The 21,256-nt window shown below is 41.1% G+C and overlaps 1 protein-coding gene across 1 annotated transcript in view; it reads right to left on the bottom strand.

Moving 5' to 3' along the window:
* The window catches only part of LOC136373936 (ensconsin-like), a 41,156-nt gene extending 22,811 nt beyond the window's left edge, over window positions 1–18,345 (bottom strand). The window contains exons 1-5 of the mRNA XM_066339014.1: window positions 18,234–18,345; window positions 5,297–5,392; window positions 4,425–4,505; window positions 2,829–2,992; window positions 17–131 (exon numbers count right to left, since the gene is read on the bottom strand). Of these exons, the coding sequence (XP_066195111.1) occupies window positions 17–131; window positions 2,829–2,992; window positions 4,425–4,505; window positions 5,297–5,392; window positions 18,234–18,312 (535 nt within the window). The 5' untranslated portion in view covers window positions 18,313–18,345. The remainder of the gene's footprint in view (window positions 1–16; window positions 132–2,828; window positions 2,993–4,424; window positions 4,506–5,296; window positions 5,393–18,233) is intronic.
* Between the last annotated feature and the right edge of the window lie 2,911 nt (window positions 18,346–21,256).

The following is a 21,256-nucleotide window of genomic DNA, read 5'->3' as shown; positions in this document are numbered from 1 at the left end:
AGACAGTGCTGCTTACCTGTTTTGCCTTCTGAGTCTGGAGTGACAGACCCTCCCCATGACCATCTCTTCTGTCGTGTTTCCAGCCGCTGATTCCGTTCCAAGGTGCGATGCAGAACTGCCTCATAGCGCTCCTACCAAACAACATCTCCATGAAACTCGTAACTGTTAACCACAGCCACACCAGGAAACAAAAGATAGATACCCCCCCAAACAATTTATAATCTGTTTTACCAAGCTTTGGTTACAAAAATTATCATGCAAAGAATGTTGAAGGCAATTAATGGCTTCAAAACACTGCAAACATAATTAGGTCGAGCTGAAGCACAGATGATCTAGTTTATTCTTTACTTAAAATAGCCACCAAAAAGATTTCCTATTCAGTAAACGGTGCTACTTATTTTCTAAATAGGGATGCACCCCAAAATGTGTAAAAGTAATCAGTTACCCTTGAAACAATTTATATGATGAAGTTATTTCTAAAAGGTGATAAAAATTCTCCATTATAAAATACCAAGCCTAAAGTTACCTGTGTTTCCAAAGAACTATAAAAACAATGACCTGGGTCTTAACAGGCATTGACATTATGAGAGATGTGATGAAACCAGGAACAGCAACACAAAGGCAAAACTGCAAAAAGAAGACCAATCATCTTCAGGCCTCAGTAACCACTGGTGACATGACAAAGGAGGGCAAAAAAAGCTTTTGCTGCTGTCTCCAGAAGTAGTAACTGCCAGCAGGAGAGCTTTAGCTCTTGTGCATAAAGACAAACTGTAACCATGCTAGGCTCCTTCTTGCCAGCCAGGTTTCCACACGTGTAAATAACACATTTCTCTTCTGGAATAGCTACATCCCAAGTGATCTTTTGAAGCAGTATTTGCTGCAGCTACACTGCAGTAAGATGTCATGGGAACTCATTATAGAGCCATTTCTCCTGCCTGGGGACACAAGCTTTTCACCTCATTTCAACACCATTTCACAACACAAACTAAAAGAGTCACCTAGAAGGAAGGGAGGGTTCTGCTCACTGACAAAAGATAAATCTAAAAGTTTTTGTTTGAAATATAAAGCTTAGTTTCCCCTCTGTTAAAGAAACCTGAACTAGAGCTTACCTAAGGTGCCAAAGTACCCAGACATTATGTAATCTCTAGATTGTATTTCCATGTAGCTATCTGCAGTGCAGTAATTCTTCAGTCAAAGTTAAATACATAGGCTTCACTTTACAAATGACAGGAATGAGCTCAAAGTCTCAATACAGTCAGCTGCAGAGATTTGCAGAATTACAGAGCAGCTGTGGGGAGACAAATATCTGAATCTTCACCATGGCAAGTGGTCTTCAAAATTCTTAGAATCACTTTCTTTTCCACAATATTTGCTGCAGTGCTGCTGCTTCTACCTTATTAGATGATTAACTAAACAAGACTTGGCTGAATAAGTTAACAATAATGTTGGGGGCTATGTACTTTAATGCACTTCTATCTACCAAATTTACAGCTGTATATCGTATATTGCTGGTATTTTTCCTCTACTCCTCCAGAATACCACAGTCAAGATCTATTTTCACTTTCTGATTGAAAGCAAGGTTTAACAGGTCAAATTCATACTGTCTTCCCACCTTCCAGATTCTGCACATGTAACTCTCTATATAGATCATCTCCAGGGACTGAGTAAAAAACAAGGTTAACACCTCATTGCTAGTTCTTGTCTTCCTTGATTATTCATCCTGGTGGCCGCTTATCTACCATCTACATATCTACCATCCTCAAAATTACATTAATAAATGTAATAAATTTAAAGGTAACAACTTTTTGAAGCATAAGGGATGCTTTTTGCATAGAGCAGATGCTTACAGAAATAACACTGCACTGGACTGCAGTTACAGCCCACCCAAACATTTCTGCTCTCCAGCAATCTAAACTATTTCATGACGTTCAAATGGAATATCAATCTGACCATGTCCAGAAGCTGATTACAGAAAACCAAACACCAGTGTAGAATACTGCCAGTCAAAAAGGGCAGCAAAGATGGATTGCTAGAACAGTGTAACAACACTGGACTCCAAACAGCAGCCAGCCAGGCTTACAGGCTCTTCATCAGTGACTCACAGCAAGGTCTCACAACCAGCTGACAAAAGCACAGATGTGTGATGCTTCCACTGCTGACAGCCTGGAACTTGTACATTTAATAAGCACTAACAGAGCTACTTGTCAAAAGGATGGAATAACTTCATGTATTTCTTTCTGCTGTCAGCCTCTATCCACTGAGTGAAACACTCAATGGATAGAAGCTGATAGCAGAAGTATCAAACATTGTCTTTCCATGTGCAGTCAGGGCAAAGGCCAGTGAGAACAGTCACTACACAGCTCAAAGCAGCAAATGACAAATACACAGATAACATCACCACCTTTCATCATGTAGGAATGAATTCTGATTTGGAAGAACTAAGAGAATATGAGTCTCAGGCCACAGCAGGGCTCCAAGGAAGCAAGACACAGAAATATCAGAATAAAGTCTAAGACCTGTCACTCACGCTGATTTACAGACGGACTCATCTGGAAATCTAGGAATATGGGGTGGGGTTTTTGCTCATGTGAAAAATAGTCAGTGGTCAAACAGCCATAGCTCCTGAAGTCCTGAGTGCCTCAGCTGTAGCTAACACTCTCTGGGGAAGAAGACATATGCCTACATATCCCACTGTAGTTGTGGAAAATACTTCTATGCTCTAATGCATTCATCACTTCTCTAAGTTTCTCATTAACACCACTTCAGAGCATGGTAACGTAGGAAAACAATGCAGTTTGTCTAAACTACAGAACTCTGGTGTGTGTTACCTTTTCCTCCTCTATTTTTTGTTTCCTCTTTTCTTCTACTGCTGCCCTCCGTTGTTCCTCTTTTTGTTTCATTTCTTTTAGCTTTCTCTGCCTTTCTTCTAACTGTTTTTCATACTGGAGTTTTGCTTTTCTCTCCTTTTCAAGGATCTGTGTCTCTTTGGCAGCTGTAAGAATATTTTTAAGAAAAAATTAAAATCAAATTTAGTCATTCATTGATATTGCAATGCAACTCACAAGCAAGAGCGTATCCAAGCAGAATTCTTACCACTTGAAGGGAAAATATACAGGAAGAAGAGCTTGCAGAGGTGGCTGACATCACACATGATAACACGCTCATCTTTAATTCTGTCCCCAGGTTGGAAGTGGAATTACAAATTTGCCTGCCACTAGGCTTTACTGCCTAGACAGGAATATCAGGATATGTATATTCCCTATATTAAGCATACAATTATCAACATAATAGTGATGTCTCTCTAAATTAAAATTAAAACCCTAACAGTAAATTAAAAACCAAACAGTAGAATTTTCTATGTTGTACTTTTTTTCTTTTCTTTTCTTTTTTAAGAACAAAATATAGTAATATTTAAGGCACTGAGTGACAAGATGGGAAGATCCTACAGTTTCTGCACTGGAGTTCAAAATAGTTATATCACTATTCTCTGCAGCCTTCACCAAGGAACAGCTGTGTGCAGTTCAACAGGAAGCCTCAGGTCCTGTGACACAAAGCTAGAATGCACAGGGTATTTTCCATGGCCAGACAGATGAAATGAACCAAGAGACCAGATAATCACACCATCAATGCTCTACATATAGAGCCCCCCAAACATTCCTGAATTTTATATGCATCATGATTGTACCCTGTCCCATACCAGGATAATACAATAATTCCTGTTGTTGTGGGTCTTTGCTTTTATGTTGGGAAACAAACATACAGCTCAGAGAGACATCTCTCCTCACAACTGGGAGCCCAAGACCCAGGACTGCAGGGCACACTGTGACCCTTTCATGTCCTGCTACACACACATGCACTGATTCACATCACAAACAGCATAAAGCTGGGCAAGAGTTTTCTGCTGTTCTCTTGTCTCAGATTCCCTGCTAAGATAAAGTGTATACTGCTGACACTTCAATACAGAAGTCATTTCAGTGTGCTGGGAAACAAGGGAAGCAGTGTTCAAGGCAAACAAGCCATTCAAGTAGCTAAATCTTTTTTGGTTTTCACTGAATCAGCATTCTCCAAACGCCAGTCTTCAGGCTATAGGAAGGCGTTCTAAGCTAAAAGTTTTGTTTTTGAAAGTGGTTTTGTTAAGGCTTTCAATAATGAATAGGATAAATTTGCTGGGTGGTCACCAGGAAATGGAAGGTCAGAAGTGACACAGAGCTTCAACAAGCTAAAACTCTACAGTGTTTTCCACTCAAACCCAAAACTTCTTCATTCAGGTTCACAGATGGACACTGATGCGAGACCAAGAGCAGACCTTGTCTCTTGTCCCCAGCACACTGGCAAAAAGTGACAGAATATGGATTAAGGGGGGCAGTAATTCCTTTAACAGAAACATTTTAGAAAATTGTATTTTAAGTGAAACATGAAAATACCATGTTGCTTTTCCCGCTCTTCTCTACGCTCCCTGGCCAGTCTTTGTCTTTCTTCTGTTCTTAGCATGGAACCATCTATCACTGTCAAAACAAAAATTGAAGACACATAATTGTCAATGACTTTGAACATTCGAAGTTAAATACAAACATCCTTACTACCAAAAGGAGAATTAAACCTCCTGAGAGATGCACACATCACCAAATCACTCCACACTCCACACAAAGGCTAAAGATACCCTCTGAAAAATTCACAGAAAGCTGAACATCTTCCTTTTCCCCCTACCCATTGCCTCACAACCCTACTTTTAACAGGCTCAAGAGAAAGCAGACATCATATTAAAGGCTCAGTAGGTATAGTCAAAAGAAAACCTAAGAAGTCAGACATATGAGAACATACCCTATTTCAAATTCAGCTCTGATCCTCATTCTTGTACATATTAACTCCCATGAACAAGAATGACAGGAATTTAGGAAAATGTCATCTGGGAACAGATAGTTCACCTGTCATGACAAATTCAGAGCACTGCAGGACAGCTCATTTGCAGACTAAGCAGAACCAAGACTTAAGCATTCTTTGCAGGAATGAAAGCTTGAATTTCAGCAAGAAGTGATCTGGTAATTTGCCCAGTTACCATCATTTATCTTTGCTGTCATGCCCTGCTTACAAGACAGGCAACTTCAACTGAATTCTGAGCCAGTCTAAAGCAGAAATTTGTCAGCAAAACTAGACCTACAAACTATCTACCAGGTGCTCTGAGGCCTCCTGAGGAAAGAGCACCGAACTTCTCTCTTAATATGTTCTTTTCAATCTCTTCTTTAACTCTTCCTTGTGAGCCCAGCATTTCATTAAGCGCAATGACCTGTAGTTATACCTGGTTTAGTTGCTGTCTTTATTGAGGTCTGGATTGTAAGAGGGCTAATGCCACTTTGGCTTCTTCTTTCTTCTGCTATGGCTTGGGCAGCAGCAACTGTGAGAAAGAACCAACACACAATAAGAAAAGCTCTACAACTGAAATTAATGAAAAATATATAAAATAAATACATAAAGTTCTATTTGAAGTTGCTGATGCTTTTATTAAAAAACTAACAAGAGGCTGCTCAGTTTGTAAGGAAAAACTTGTGAAATGAGACTTTAGACCTGGCATAGCCATTTATTGTAAAAACATTTACCAAACTTTATATTTTAAGATTATAGGGTTTCAAAGATTAAACTTCTTTAATAACTCTTCTAAGACAAACCCCATTATTTTGCAAAGTTATGCCTGACTTACACTTAATAATAAAAACCCTTTGCTACCACATGAGCATTTGTGGGCTGGACACATGTATGTAATAGTCCATTAGCACTACTAGAATCATATCCTGATGAGACCCAAGCGGGAGAGGTCTATGAAGACCTGTCATTACTTCATGACATGAAAGAGAAGGAGAATTAACTGCATAAAGTAAACCATTACATGCTTACAACATACTTCTGAAAACAGATCTTCAAAAATAAATTTTAGTTATAAATCAGACTCCAAAACAGTAATTTGAGCATTTATGCAGAGACCCATTCACCTTATCTGAGTTTCACCAAGGTGACTTTAGCAAAATGCCGGGCTGCAACTCACAGATAATCGCACAGAAAGGAAATGTTAATTTCATTAAATAACAAAACCCATTAACAAGTCAGAGGGACCAATTTACTTTACTTTCCCCAGATTTTCTGTTTTGTATCAACCTTCTCTAATCATCTATCAGGGTGTGAAGGTGAAATGTTACAGGGAAAGCAGGCAGGGCAACCTGTAGGACAGCATTACCCCAGTGCCCTGCACAGCTCAAACAGAAGCGTCCTCACACGCTGCCACCTTGTTCTCACCTCGGCTGACAGACACTGGAAGCTCAACAGGGTTCCATGGAAAAGCCCAACTTCAGGGGAAGCAAGGGAACACACAACACAACCACCCACACATGAGAAAGTTGAGGCCAGTTTTACACAGAAAAGGCAAATCCACAAAAGGAACACATAACATGCTGTGATCTCAACTAGAACATGAAGGACCAATAGTACAATTTGCTGTTACATTTTTAAAAAGAAGAATACAACTTTGTCAATGATCTGACTTCCCTTTAATAAGAGTAATGCTGAATGCAAAAGAGGAAGGAAGAGTCTCCCTCATCTCCATGCATTGCCATGACAACTAGTTGTGTCATGGTAATAACCCTCCCTTTAGGCTGTGCCCAAGAACAATCACCTCAAAGTGTTTAATCCCATGTGATTTCAGTGACAAATGCTGATTACAATACTTATTCAGCAACTCTAAACTGTCACCCGCAGCTGTTGCCATGTCTTGAATTAATTTTTCACTGCAGCAGCAAACAAAAGTCTTCCTCAATGCCATCCTATACATCTCTGAGGCTCTTTTCAAACAAGTCAGAGACCAGATATACTACAACACGATGAGATTACCAGTTGGCAAAAATACAGGGGTCACTTTATTTTCACTATCTAGATCAGATAAGTCAGGCAAAAATCTGATTTTTGTACACTGTTGCATGTCACATGGATGGGAATCCAGCCCAAAAAACACCAAGTGGAGAACAACAGAATTATCTATTCTAACACAAATAGAAGTGAAAACAGCCAGAGAGGAAAAGCAGGTGTTCTAAGAGCAGAAATGTACAGCCAGGGCATTCATACCCAACTCATACATCACAAAAGCTGGAGGAACACAAGCTTCCTCAAATACCACTTAGATTTCAGAGAAATACAGAAATCTAGGTACATCTTTCCTCAAGGAAGGAGACAGGGGTGCCCAGGCAGGTCGAGCTAACTCAATCCAGGCAGGAAATTATCCCAATAGAACAAATTCACTCTGCACCTAAATCAGCTTCAGTTAAGACCAAAAATGGAATTTTGCTGAGGCTCTCAAAGTTTAAATATCCAAATTTCCATAATGAAGTTATAGTAAGAGGCAATCTGCAATTAAACATGTACAATATTAACTTTATTTTACTTGCAGAAATATTTTTCTATTTGAAATCTTGCTAAACAAACAAGCCATAATGGATATGGAGGACTATACATTTATTTATTCAATCAAAAACAAACACACAGTTAGAATAATGCTCATGATGAAAAGGCACTGATTTAAAAATGTGTCACATCTGCAAAGCAATTAGTCAGTTTATTTTAATTAATTAAGGATGCAGAAGATTACTTGAGGTTCTATAAAATGGGAAAGTGGGTTACAGAAACAGTTCAGCTTGCATAGGACACAGAGGAGAAAAATGTCTAGAAATACCCATCCAGAGGACTTTGCACATCAAGGTTTTTTGTTTGTCAGATCAAATATTTTATGTTCACTCCTTCAATGCTTCGTTATTTGCATGGAAACAATGTACTTACACAATTGAAAGTAGCAGATTTAAGGCACAAGGCATGCACCTTTGTGTGTCATAGATGTGATCAATTTAACCAACAGAACGCCAGAACCAAATGTAAACTGGGGATCTGAACAAAAGATTAATAAAAGGGGGACAGACATCACATTAGATACATCCCTGAGATAAGTGAGCTCAATTTCACTGAGTCCCTGGTCAACAGACACCTTTTATGGCCCTTGACAATTTCATGTTAAATTTACAACACAAAAGTGTGATTTCCAAAGTTCACATTTTACTACAGAAAAAGCATTGCATATTGCTGCACTATGCAATCTTTAAAAATGCCTATCTTATTTTGCTTTAATAAGATAAAAGAAACCTTAATAATGAATATATTTAAATGTTTTTTGGCACAGATATCTATAATTTCTTTGCCTAGTTTTCCATAATGAATGTAGCAGTCTGCTAGAGCAAAGCTTCATGGAAAAAAATTTTTCCAGAAAATATATCTCTGTAAAATAAGCCTAATACTTCTGTAATGAACAGGATACCCCAGAACAGGACCCCAGTTAACAACCATTTCACTAGAATCCGTGTCACATGTTGCATTTCTGGGGGGTGGGAGGGGTGTGCCTTCATGGAAATATTTAGCAAACTCCCTGAAGAAGCAAAAATCTCTTAGAATCAAATTAAATCTCATTTCTGTTCTGAGCTTGCCCTCCCACAGTAGACTTTCACAACAATATTTTGTGATCAGCATAATGTGTATGTTTATTTTAAAGTAGTCTACCTTTAAGTGCTCCAGGTAAAATTAATAAAAGAATAAGCCATTCATGAGGCCAATAATAATAATATCTGCATTCATGCATAATAAAATAGAGCTATTTGGACCATGAAATGATAGGGTAATTTGGGAAGCAGCTTTCCTTCTGCTCCCTCATCACCACTTAGCACCCCAGGTCTAGCCAAGCAAATCAGAGATAAACCAAACCCACATGATGCCACAAGGCATCAACAGAAGCACCAGGTGGTGACATTCTAGATAAATCCAACTCTCCCAATTTCACTTCCAGCTCACGATCCACTGACAGTGCAGGTGCTGAGGTGCCTCCTGCACACTGAGCATGACAGTACTTCCCTTCCCTGATCAGGTTTCCAATATGCCCTGAAGAGACCAGCGCTAAAAATAAACCTTGATTTCTATTTCAACCCCTGCACACGGTTAATACCCTTGGCCTCTGCCAAGACTGGCAAAGAACCCGCTGCTGTTCTTAGTAAACCTCATTAGGGACTGAAGCTGCTCTGTCCCTTTACCCAGCGAGGTTCAGGGCTTCCATCCCATCACGTCCCTGGTGTCCACCACCCCGCTTGCCCTTCCCTTCCCTTGTAGAACCACAGAGGAGAGCAGAATGTGCTGACTTTCACAGCAATCCTCCTGCTTCTTATGATTTAATGGCTTGTTATGCAAAGCAAACAAAAAAATCCCAGACTAAGCTTCTGAAATGGGGGGTGTTAGGAGGGCTCCTGAATGTTACGCATTGTTATGATTCTAAGCGTGTCCATAAAAGTTTAAAGCAGGCAACAAGAACGCAGTAAGCAATCCATGAACCAAAAGTGAACTTCCCAGCAAAATATGTCTGATTTTATAGCAAATTATGCCACATCTGCAAGACACCATTTTTGTCTTGCTCTGCTACACAGAGCTACAGTTTGCCAATAAGTGTTCAGATCCTTTTAATAAGTTTTGTATATATTTTCAGGAAAGATGAGGAAAGTCAGCATTTAAGTTTAAGATTTTCATGCACTGCCTTTTAAGGTGATTTCCACTCATTAATTAACATTGTTGAACCAAACGGATACAAGATCATATGTCTGAAGCTTTAAGAAAAATTAGGTACTGGTTTTTACACCACTGCTCCCTGTTCAGACAACAGAGATGCACCTTGACACAAACAAGTGGACAACACAGAAAGTTTCTAACTACGAAGAGAAAGCCTTCTCTGTGTGCATTCCTCTTTTCCCTGTTTTCCCCTTTTCTGTCTTTCCCTGTTGATCTTCACATCCCATCTTTGGGCTGCAAGGACTGGTAGGCTCCTCCACAAGCACAAACGTGAGCCTCCTGGTAGGCACCTTCTGATGGGCCAGCTGGAAGGCAGATGGTTCTCCTGTTTTGTCTGGGCAGCCACCAGATGGGAAGCACACAGATATCTAGAAAGCAGTGCACACTCTCAGCTTCAGCAGGCTACAAGAGCTTCCTGTTGTCTTATCCCTGTCCCAGACTCCATCTGCAAACTTTGTCCTATATTTATTCCCTACATGGGAAACCTATTTTACTGCCTTTATGTGCTTTCCTCCCTTCAAGACCATTTCTGCAGCTAATTCTGTACAACAGCCTGGTTTTGCTCCCAAAGTTCAAGGCAGTTCAGGGTAATTTCTTCAATTCATCACAAATTTTGATCCCATTGGAAAACTTGACACAAACATTCCTTTGCAGTATATGAATTAGCAGCTCCAGGAGCTAAGTATTTCAGATATATTTGCAAGAAGTTAAGTTTTTACTTATCTTTAAACATCCACATTCAGATTAAGACCTGGAATTATTTTTTTTAAATCACATAATTAGCAAAATTATTTATTTCTATATAAGGAAACATGCAAAGATACAGCTGAAGCAAACTCAAAGACATATTATGATACTCATTCAGTGCAGGGTATGACCAGAAGGGCACTGAGAAGGTTGCTAGGTAATTTTTGCATTAATCTCTGTACACTTCGCCTTAGAGGAAGCACATAATCTGAATCAAATTTGACTGTAATCCAAGCACAGACCAAGGCACTGAAATTTGTCTTTAACAGTACTGGCAGCCATCTCCAGAAACTTTCTACAGTCAGAGAAGTTACGCCATTGCTCGAGAGCCACATCAGACCAGTACCATCCTTACTACCTTCAGTTGTCTTCATACTATTGGAAACGCACATGTAGAGTCTCACTGACTCCCACTCTCACTGTATTATCTTATTTTAACCTCACACAGTTACACTTCTTGCTACTTAATGGAAAAAGCAACTGCCAGCACAATGTCAGAAAGGATAAAGACATACTGCCAATGCTTGCAGAAGCCATCATAAGGCTGACAAACTAAATCTATCCCCTTCTCTGGAAAAGACACCTGGCTTCCACAATTTGGGGTTCTTTATTAGTGAAGTGTATTACTATTCATCTCTTAGAGAGAAATTGAGCAGAATGAGAGCAGAAACTCTATTCTTGTAAAGACCCTTGTGAACTTTCTCAAGTTTAGCAGAAATATTTACCTGTTTCTGCATACTAGAAATTCCAAAGTATCCTAATACACAGGACAAAAATGAAAGCAGTCTTTGCAAAGAATATGTCCTTACAAAATTTCAGGTGGATTCATTGTGAAATTTACTGGTTATGTGACATAAACGCTTATATATAGGTGTACACAGCTTTAACAGTCCCAACTGGACAGAATTAGACACAGGTTTAACAGCTACAGAAGGACCCAAAAGGTAAAATGGTGGAGTTCTAATCAGAGTGGAAGACTATCAGTAACCAGACTGCTGTACAAATAATTTTCTCTATTTAATAGCACTGCGCCTCAGGAGTACATTTGTTGGCCCTCAACGCTGGACTAGCTTCATAGATGCCAGAGCAGTCCCACTTTAACCTCCTCTGCACAGCTCAGTTTCCACGGGAATTCTAACCCAAGCATTGGCAAAAGCTACAGACAGAAATCAGCTCTCTGCTTTACTCCTCCATCTCTGGAGGCTGCCTAACACTCACTCCTCTTCACACTCCTGCACAGCCATGACAAAAAGTAACTTCAAGACAAACTCTTGCTCTGTTCTCTTTTCTCACATCTGTTTTTTTCATTGTATTGTTTCTTTCTCTTACAGTGCACTATCCATAACACTGGCAATAACTAACCTCACGACTTCCCTCTTTCCTGAACAGTCTGGGGTTTTTTGCTTGCTAGAAGCATGGCCTTGAAAACGCTTTTGTCCTCTTGTTTGCAGGCTGAGGCTATTGTTTAATTCACCCAGCCCAAACAATGCCCGCCCAGATCACAGCCTAGCACTGCGAGTCACAACGGACTCGAGACAAACCCTGTGAAAACAACATTTTGAGCTTTCTTTTGGTGGAAAGATAGCAGCTCCTTTACCAGGCAGCAGTGAAAACTACTGCTTTTGCCTTTCACACTTGATGAATTTCTCATGGAAAATTTAGAGCTTATTTCAACACTGTGTGTCTCAGAAGAAGAGAGACTAGTGCTGGCATTTACTCCCAACAAGCCAGTCTCAAATCAAATCACCCAATACAGAAAACTGCTGCAGGACACCGACAGGCCCACAGCGTGTTAAATGCAGCAAAACCTCTGTCTAAAGCAGAACAGGGGGGGTGCAAAATGTAAAAGGAAATAAACAGCACATTTTCTTAAAGCTGTGCAGTTCACCCAGCTAATTAAAAAATAAAGGCTCTGCGATGCTCCACTACATGCAGCGTAAGACCACAGCAAAGTAATTTAAGTCCCTGCCCCAAAGAGCTTGAAGCATAAGTGAAAAGTGGCAAAGGGCATAAAAAAAGCAAGCAGGAAGAAACAGCTAAAGAGACAAATAAAGAGACTATAATTTTTTTGTAAATTCATTACCCAGTGAAAGAAAGTCTTATAAAGAAATTTGAAAGTGAGTAAGGTGACACTCACTGCTCTGGTCTGGAGATGAGCGTCCTTGGTTTTAATATCCAGAACACAACATATGTATTATTGATCAATTCTGTGCTGCTAAAATGTTCCTTTAAGAAGTTCTCTTGGCAAAACTAAACAGAGGATAAGGTTTGAAATTAATAAATTCTATTAATCATGTTCTTTAAGTATAAAGATTCTTACAGTATTTTTATATTCTTGTAGCCAAGCCCTCTTTGGCTTCGGAGAGGAATTTTAGCACCTTGGAAGCTTTGAAACACTTGCCCAGAGAACAAGCCACTACAATATCTATGCTCCCTCCCAAGATTCAGGTCAGTGCATTTAAACAACAGAGAGTGTCTCTGAATTAAGAGTCAGTTAAATACTCATAAACCAGTATTTTAGAAGTTCTCTGGGAACTACGAAGGCTAAAAACACTATGAGAAAAGAGAGAGCATGTTCAGTGGTAACTGTTTTCTTCAAAGGCAACCAGCTGAGGATCTTCCACCTATAAAGTGGAAGTTCCAAACTGACTGGAATATAAAAATAATTTAGATGAAAACAAATGTCAAACAACTAGGTCAACCTTCCTTAAAAGCAAAAGCTTGTGTCCCTTTATGCACAAGCATTATGCAGCACAGTGGAAGTTTCTGTCTCTTTCACACAAAAACAATTCTGAGCAACATTTTTTTCTTCCATGAACCCCATGCTCCAAAAAACTTAAACACCAGCATCTAGGAAGGTTTTGGCTATTGGACAGGCATATGCAAACACAATGAAAGCATATCATCAATTAAGATTAACCTAATAATTTCACTGTTGTGAGCAGCATAATTGGAAGATAAATGGCACTAATTCATTTGTGGCAGACAAGAAATTTGCAGTCCCAGTTGGATTTTCAAGTACCACAAGTAATGCAGTAAGTCATATTCACCAAAGTCATTAAAATTGCATGCTCAGAATTTTACTGGTCAGGGTGTCCTTTCACAAAGGGACTGCAAGTACCTTCAATTATTTAATCAAATTTAAAGACAACCAGCAGCTTTTCATACCTAATTATTATGACTAACCTAGATTATTTCTTCCTTTTATCTTATAGTAACCCATAGTAACTCTTCTTTACTCTCTTATTACCTTTAAGAACTGAAAATTAGTAATAGCATCAGTTAATATTATTAAGTTAAATATTCCTGTTTTCTTTTTGAAAAACATAAGTGTATGAAGAAGCAGCAGTCCTTGATTCCAGTCACATTTTAAGACTATCCACAGTTAGGGATAGCGTAAGCCACAGCATCTCTGGGCTCTCACCACTGGAGTTATGACCCTTGCAAATCATTATTTGCTAAACAGTTTCATCTGAATTGAAGCATGGAAGCCAAATTTATATTTTCCAACTTCAACACATGAAGAAATATGTAAAGAATGGAACAATCTACAGAAGAAACTGAAAAAAATATGCTGTATATGCACATGGTTTGGGTGGCTTTCTTGTTTGTTTGCTTTTTTCTCCTTACAGCACAGAGGATCTCTCTCCTGAATGCATTTGGAGAAATCTCAAGAATTCAAAGTTTTAAATTTGAATAAAACCTTTTATAAACCACTTACAACTGGAAGTAATCTTCACAATTCTAATCACCTAAATACATAGCATTCATCTTTACGAATCATGAAATTATCCCTATCCTGTACAGTGGTATTTCCCTGAACAAAAAGAAAATGAAACGACAGCTTATAGCCTTAATTCAGTTCAAAACTAATTACATTCAGTTCTCAGCCTGATTTAGGAATGTTCTCTTACCACTGAGATCTACATTAAATCCAATTTCTGTGCAGTTCTTTGCATTTATAGTGCCTTGGCATTCTGCAAAGCCGTCTTACTACTTTCATACAGGGAAAAAAGATGAAGCACAAAAAAACCATTAAAACTTTCTCCAAAGTTCTGAGGAGTTTAACAAAACAAGAAATTGAAGCCAGCCCCAGTGATCATCATCTGAATATCCCAGTCATGGGCTGCCTTTACTCTGCAGATGGAACCTGTACCAGTCATTCATTCAAACATCACCAAGCAGGACAACAACTGAATGCTCAAGATGCTTTTCAGGTACCACTCCCACATTGTGAGAAACCTGGCAAAGGAATGGTTTCCTTATCTTGCTGCTTCCCAGGCAAGATTTGAAGCTCACCTCTACTGACAACCACACTGCAAATCCCAAAGGCTTTCAAGGATCCAAATTTTTAAGTAAATTCTGATGCTCTTCCAGCAAGCAGCTCTGATGCACAGGCCAATTCATCAATTATCTGACTGACAGATGCTTCTGGATCCCAAACAATTTCCTCTAGACACGTCTGATCATCTTCTGTTGTGTGACCAAGACTGTACCCAAGAGTTCTCTAGTACTCCTACAGGTGTTGGTACCAGCTTGAGTTCTTAAGTTATGTTTTATAACTTCTAACTAGAGACCAGATAAATCTGTGCATGTCCCTGACTACTTGCTTGAGCAATGAAGTTGCACTACCAGTTATCCATCCATCCTTCTTTTCATACCAATTCTGTCTATGTGCACTTAGTAAAGCTGTTGCTATGAACTGTGGTCTGGGACAAAGATGGACAAAGCCAGACAGTGTCACTTACACAGGGAGAAAAAAAAAATGATTACATGGAATTAAGCTGTTGTTTTATTAGAAAACTTCCAACCAAACTGGGACCTGCATGGAATTCATGCCTGCAGCTAGATTTGTTGAAAAAGGCACTTTATTTTTTTTCCCCAAGACTGAGACAAAAGATGACGCAGGTCTTGGAAAGGAAAATATATAGGAACAGCACTTAAATATAATGTTTTGTTCAACCTTTGCAACAGCAACTCAATACATGAGTGGAAATCCTGGCAACAGCACAGGATTACCAAGCTCTGGTAAAAAAAACCCACCAACATTCTCTACCACCCATACTAGAAAAGACAGGAGTTTACAGAATTCCAGTGAAAATGCAGACAATAGAAGTAGGCTACAGCAGCTTAAATTATGGGTATTTTTCCTCTGATTACCCACACTACTTAAGGAAAACCTCACTTACTGGATAAACCACATGTACCCGACTATTCCCCTCTTCTCACATCTTAACGAGCTCAGCAGTACTTATAGAATTAGAATAGGATCAAAAATTCCTCTTCATCCCTGAGGGATGACAGCAGTAAGCATGGATAACAAAAACGGGGTAAGCAACTGCCATCTATGCTGTTCAGTGTACAACTGCAATTAATTTCTAATGTTCAGTGATGTTCAGAAACCTTAACTGCCTTCTTGCTGTAGTAGCAAATTCTGCTTTTTGTCATCGACATAAAGGAAGTAAGACTGGACAAGTGTGTCAGGGCACAAAATGATTACAAAGGAACTGTAGAACTGGCACTGCAGGCATGAGTTGGCCTGCAGAATCTTAATTACAGCTGATATTCAAAGAAGGAGAAACACCTTCTCCTTAACTCAATACTAGACTGAATTTAAGAGAATATTTTTCTTGCCAAAGGTACAAAATTGGTATGGAAGTTAGTTACAAGTGGCCCTATGGGATTCTACATGTGCAAGGCCTAGAAATTAACAAGCACAAATCACCCACAGAGAAAAGCAGTATCAAGGGGCTGGTCACAGGGAGCAGAAGCGAACAGAACAAGAATCCAGAAGTATCCTTTAATAAGGACCCACAAAGGTATCCATGCAGAAGGTGACTATACAAACAGTATGCATACACACCTCTTAACCAGGCTGCCAGAAAGAGCTGTGGTTTCTCAGCAAGATGCTCTTTATTATCTTTAAATGTGAGATTCCCCCACAGGTTCACTGAAGAACGGCTGAGGGCAAACAACACCGTATTTATTCTGCACAGATGTTCTGATTGATTAAGACAGCAAAGTACACAACTGCCCACAGAGCAGAAGCTGGGTCCAATCATTCTAGTTATCAGGTGTTTTGGAACTGAGAGTCCTCCATGCAGCCAGCTGAGCTCAGAGAAGCAGGAAGTCCTATCCCTCCCCAAACACGCCAAAGGGTAGTGTGGGACTACATCAAGGGTAGCGTGGGACTACATCAAGGTTCCTTCGGGTGTCTGGTTTTTTTTTTTTTTTCCTACATCTTCTCCAAACAGCTGCAATACCAGACTTGGTTGCTGCTCATGACTTCTCCGAAGAGCAGCAAATACTGTGGTAAATTATCCTGCAAATTCCACTGTCAGCCACTGGATTGCAAGGATGATTTCTAAACATCATTTGCTCTCTCCAGGGAGTGCTACTGACTAGAAGTCAGGAGCAGAGCTGCAGAGGGCCTGTGAGCTCACAGATAGCACTGATTCACTGCACATTAGCACTGAGTTTATCTTTGAGCACGTAACTGCTACAAATGCATTCTATGTACACTGAAGTTCAGTTTCTGGTTCAGTGACTTCTACCTCCTGAGGGAAAAAAATTCAAGGTCTAGCCTTTCCAGGATTTAGTGAGGGGGGTTGTTTTTGCAACATGATGTGCATATTACAGCCTGTGCATATCTGAAGGGAGATGGAGCTGCCTGGCCCAGGGAGCATTTCCTCTCTGATTTTGGGACTAAATCTAGGTCATGACAGCTGTCAGCAAATATAGACACCCATCCTTAGAAAAACTTAGCAGCCACCATGTAAGCACATCCAACATGCAAAATAAAATTCAGCAGTTCTAGCAGGAAGAGTAGGGTTCAAACAGACACGGCCTGTGCAGGTGAGAAGTGCTATCTTTTGACAGATCTTCACCCTTCTGCATCACTAAACTGTCTCAATTTTTAAACAGAAACAAGAAGTAATTAAAGTATTTCCAACATCCAACACACCGAAGAAGAATGCCAGATGAGAATTCTGCATTCAGGACCCTTTGCCAGCACTTCTCTTTACATAATTACACAGATGTACTGAAAACAATCATGCAAGAGGCTCTCAAGAGTAGTTTCTGCACCTAGTCCTAGTCAGTTAGCTTAGAGCAAAACACAAGTCTCTTTACTTATGGGTTTGGGGTTTTTTTTGTGACTGGAATAAGGAAATATTTATCTTTTGTAATGGCTCACCCACAAAGCTTTTGCATGGAGATGTACCATCAAATTGTGCTGCTAACACATATCGTGCATGCACAACACTCATTCCAGAGTATATTATTAAGGACCTTAAGTATTAATAGGTACATAAACACAGCCGAAGATAAAACCAAAGCAGAACTTCTTTAATCCTCTTAGAATACCACTAAAAAAAAAAATTAGAAAAATTTTTAAAAGGTATTATTCAATCTTTGATTAGAAATCAATGCCAAGGACTCTCTCTGCCTTCTGTACTCGGGACCGAACACATCGCTGGAGCTAACCCTGTGAAAGCAAGAGCCACCACAGACACCGCCAAGTTCGAGGAGCGGTGAAGAACGAGCGGTTCGCGTATCGCAGCCTCCCCGCAGCCGCCTCTCTCTGCTGCTGCCCACGACCTGCGGGAGGTCCCGAGCCAGCAATCCAGCAATCACCGCCCGGAGCGGCGGGAAAGCACGGACCGGCCAGAGAACGGGGCTGAGGCCGGGCAGCCCCGGCGGCCTCCATCGCGGTGCCCCTTCCCCGCCCCGCGGCCGGACGTCCAGCGGGTCGGCTTGGGGGGGGAACAGCCGGCGAAAGCCGCTCCCTTGGGCCGCCAGACCCCCCACACACACATACACACACCGTGCTACCCCTCCCTGCCCGCTCTCACCCATCTGCTCCCGCAGCCCCTTCAAGGAGGAGGAGGAGGAGGAAGCGCAGGACGGGGGCGCCGCACCGCCCTCCGCCATCTTCAGCGCCGGGCCGCGGGAGTGGCGGGCGGGCCGCGGCGCGCGGGGCGCAGTGCGCAGGCTCCGCCCGCTCCCGCCCCGCCGGCCCCGGGAGCGCGCCCGCGGCCATCGGGAGCGCGCCCGCGGCCATCGGGAGCGCGCCCGCGTCCATCCGGGGCGGCCGCGCCTGCCCTCGGGATGCGCTTCCACAGGACGGGGCTGCGGGAGCGGGTCCGGCCAGGGGCAGCCAGCCTCCTGCAGGGGATGGGGAATGAGGCTGAGGGAGCCGGGGGGCTCCAGGAGGCTGAGGGGGCGCCTCATCGCTCCCTGACAGGAGGGTGTAGTAAGGGGGGGCCGGTCTCTTGTGTGGTGTCTGAAGGGAGAAGGCCAGAGGAAACGGCCTTAAGCGGCGACAGCAGAGATTCAGTGGAAAGAAATCCGCTGTTCAAGTGGTCAGGTATTGGAATAGGCTGCACAGGAGGGCGGTGGAGGCACCGTCCCTGGAGGTGCTTAAGATGTGTCTGGATCTGGCGCTGAGTGGTGTGGTTTAGGATCATGGAATTGTCAAGGCTGGAAGAGACCTCAAGATCATCAAGTCCAGCCTTCCGCTCAGTGCTGGCGCTGCAGCCGCCAAACCACATCACCATCGCATCACCAGATCCAGAAACCTCTTAAATACGCCTTTGGTTTAGTGGTTTAGGGGTTGAATATTCTATGAACATCTGCCAAAGGGGCCAGTAGAATTTGGCAGCCCCATGGGAGCCACTCCACAGCCTGGCTCCAGGCTGGGTGGGCATGGGACAGCTCCACAGATACCTCCCAGGCCGGGGTAATCTGTGTCCCCACAACAACTGCAAATGGCACCCCATCGCTGTAAGGCACTTGGAGCTGGATGGTCTTTAGGGTCCCTTCAAACCTAAACTAATGTGTGATTAACCATGATGAATTGCCTTCCGTTGGAGAGCTCTCAAGGGGAGATGCTGCTCTAGTTGCCTCATTTTGCCTCTGGGTTTACACTCAGAGAAGAGTGAGGGTAAGGCAGCATCCATGGCCATGCTAAAGGGCAGGCTCTTTGGGCCTTGTGCAGGAATTGGTGTTTGCAATCATGAACAGAAAGTTTGCCTGCCAGTGGGCCAAAAAATTGCCCCATAAATGTGACGAATGTAGCCAAAGTAGCAGTAAGAGCAGGTAGTATTTCAAGAGAATGAAAGAAGAATCTTTTAAATATTCCAAGCAGAGCTTCACTTTAGCTTGAATATTCAGACCACAGACCTGCCTTGCTCTTTGTTTCTTTTTTTTATGTAGGCTATATGTGTGTGCTGAGAATCCTTTGTCTGTTGTTTCCTCTCAGTGGATAGAATGCCAGTTAGTAGTAGTAGTATTTAAAACCAAAGGGCAACTAAAGGGGAACAAACCCATACACCTCCAATGCCAAATTTTCTACATTTATGTTTATAGTATATGATAATGCTTTGCCACTTAGCAATCTCCATGTTATTTATACGCATGCTGAAATCAAATTTCACCATTCCACTGAGAGACATTCAGATGTTATCCTCATTTTACAGACGAGAAGACTGAGTCATTGAAATAAAAGTCTCTGGTTATGTCATGAGCAAAGCAGCACAGCAAAAAAGCCTGACCCAGGTTTCTTGATTCCTTGTTCTGTATCCATATATTTTTCTGTCTTCCTTTAATCAGCAACTATCAGAAAATATCACCAAAATGGTTTGTATTCATTCTCAACAGCATAAAGTACAATAGGTGTGGTATGAAAAAAATGGTCAAACTACCTGATAGAATGTAAATTTAATGTTTTGTGAGCCCCAAAAATAATGTCTAGTTATGGGGCTGTATTTCCCATATCTGTAACTTCCATATCTAAAATGATTGTTTCATTAATGCTTTGAAGTGCCTCTGCATTTTTATTAAGTGACCATTATTTTCCTTAATTTTCCCATTTCTTTAACACACTCTGCAATAAAAGGGGTCAGAGTCTATTTATACATTTTTGTTCCTCTGAGAAAGATGAGACAACTGGCGTGGGAGTAATCACAATGAAGGTGATGCTTGCAAATAGGATGGGCAGCTAAAATTAATTTTCAAATGAGATTGCATTTTCTTTCTTTTCATTTCAACCATCACATATATGAGTGGTCTCACTGCTTGCAGTTTGACACACCTGATATTCTGCACATGCAAAGCTTCAGAGTAAAAGATATGAATTACAGGAAGGGAAACAAACCAAGTGTTGCACACTCAGGATGTTTGTGGTGGTGCAGTGGAGGCTGTAAAGTTAAAATCAAAAAGCCAAGCACATAGAAATTCATCAGACATGAATTAAAGGACTCTTGAGGTAGAAGAGGGGCATTGTCCCTCCCTGCTCTCCATGTATTTACATACTGCTCGATAAGCAGATATGTTATCTTTAGGCACACAGGAATTGAGCTCAGAAAATCTGCTGCAATGTGGAAAATGTGTTATCTTCTTCTCTGATGTGCAGTTTAGGAATGTTTGAGCTAATGTTGCAGCAAATGCAAACGTAGCATTCATCTTGTTTTCATTTATACCTTGTTCTCAGATTTTCAGTTCAGTCATGCAATTACTGCTTATACATTTTGGGGGGAACTTCATTAAAATTTTGACCTCAAGTGACTTCAGCAGCACTTGGAATCGCCTTTCAATTTTGCAGCATTTGCAGGTTTGATTGTAGTAGCTGATTTACTCTAATCCTTTAAAGACTACCCTTTTTTCCGCGTCTCTGTGGAAAAATTAATAATTTAATTTTACAGTCATTTCTTCTGTCCTTTTAGTTTTCATGTGATAGTTTCTGGCAAATCCTTCAAAGCTGTTTCAGGCTGGAATCACTGATGGGTGCATATTGGCAGTGCAAGTTCAGATTCAATAGAACCCTGGCACTGATGCAATGTGAGATTCCAGGGGGTTATCCTATCCATTTCAGTTT

The sequence above is a fragment of the Sylvia atricapilla genome, chromosome Z (assembly GCF_009819655.1).
Source record: "Sylvia atricapilla isolate bSylAtr1 chromosome Z, bSylAtr1.pri, whole genome shotgun sequence".
NCBI lineage: Eukaryota > Metazoa > Chordata > Aves > Passeriformes > Sylviidae > Sylvia > Sylvia atricapilla.
This window is presented reverse-complemented; position numbering and strand designations above follow the sequence as displayed.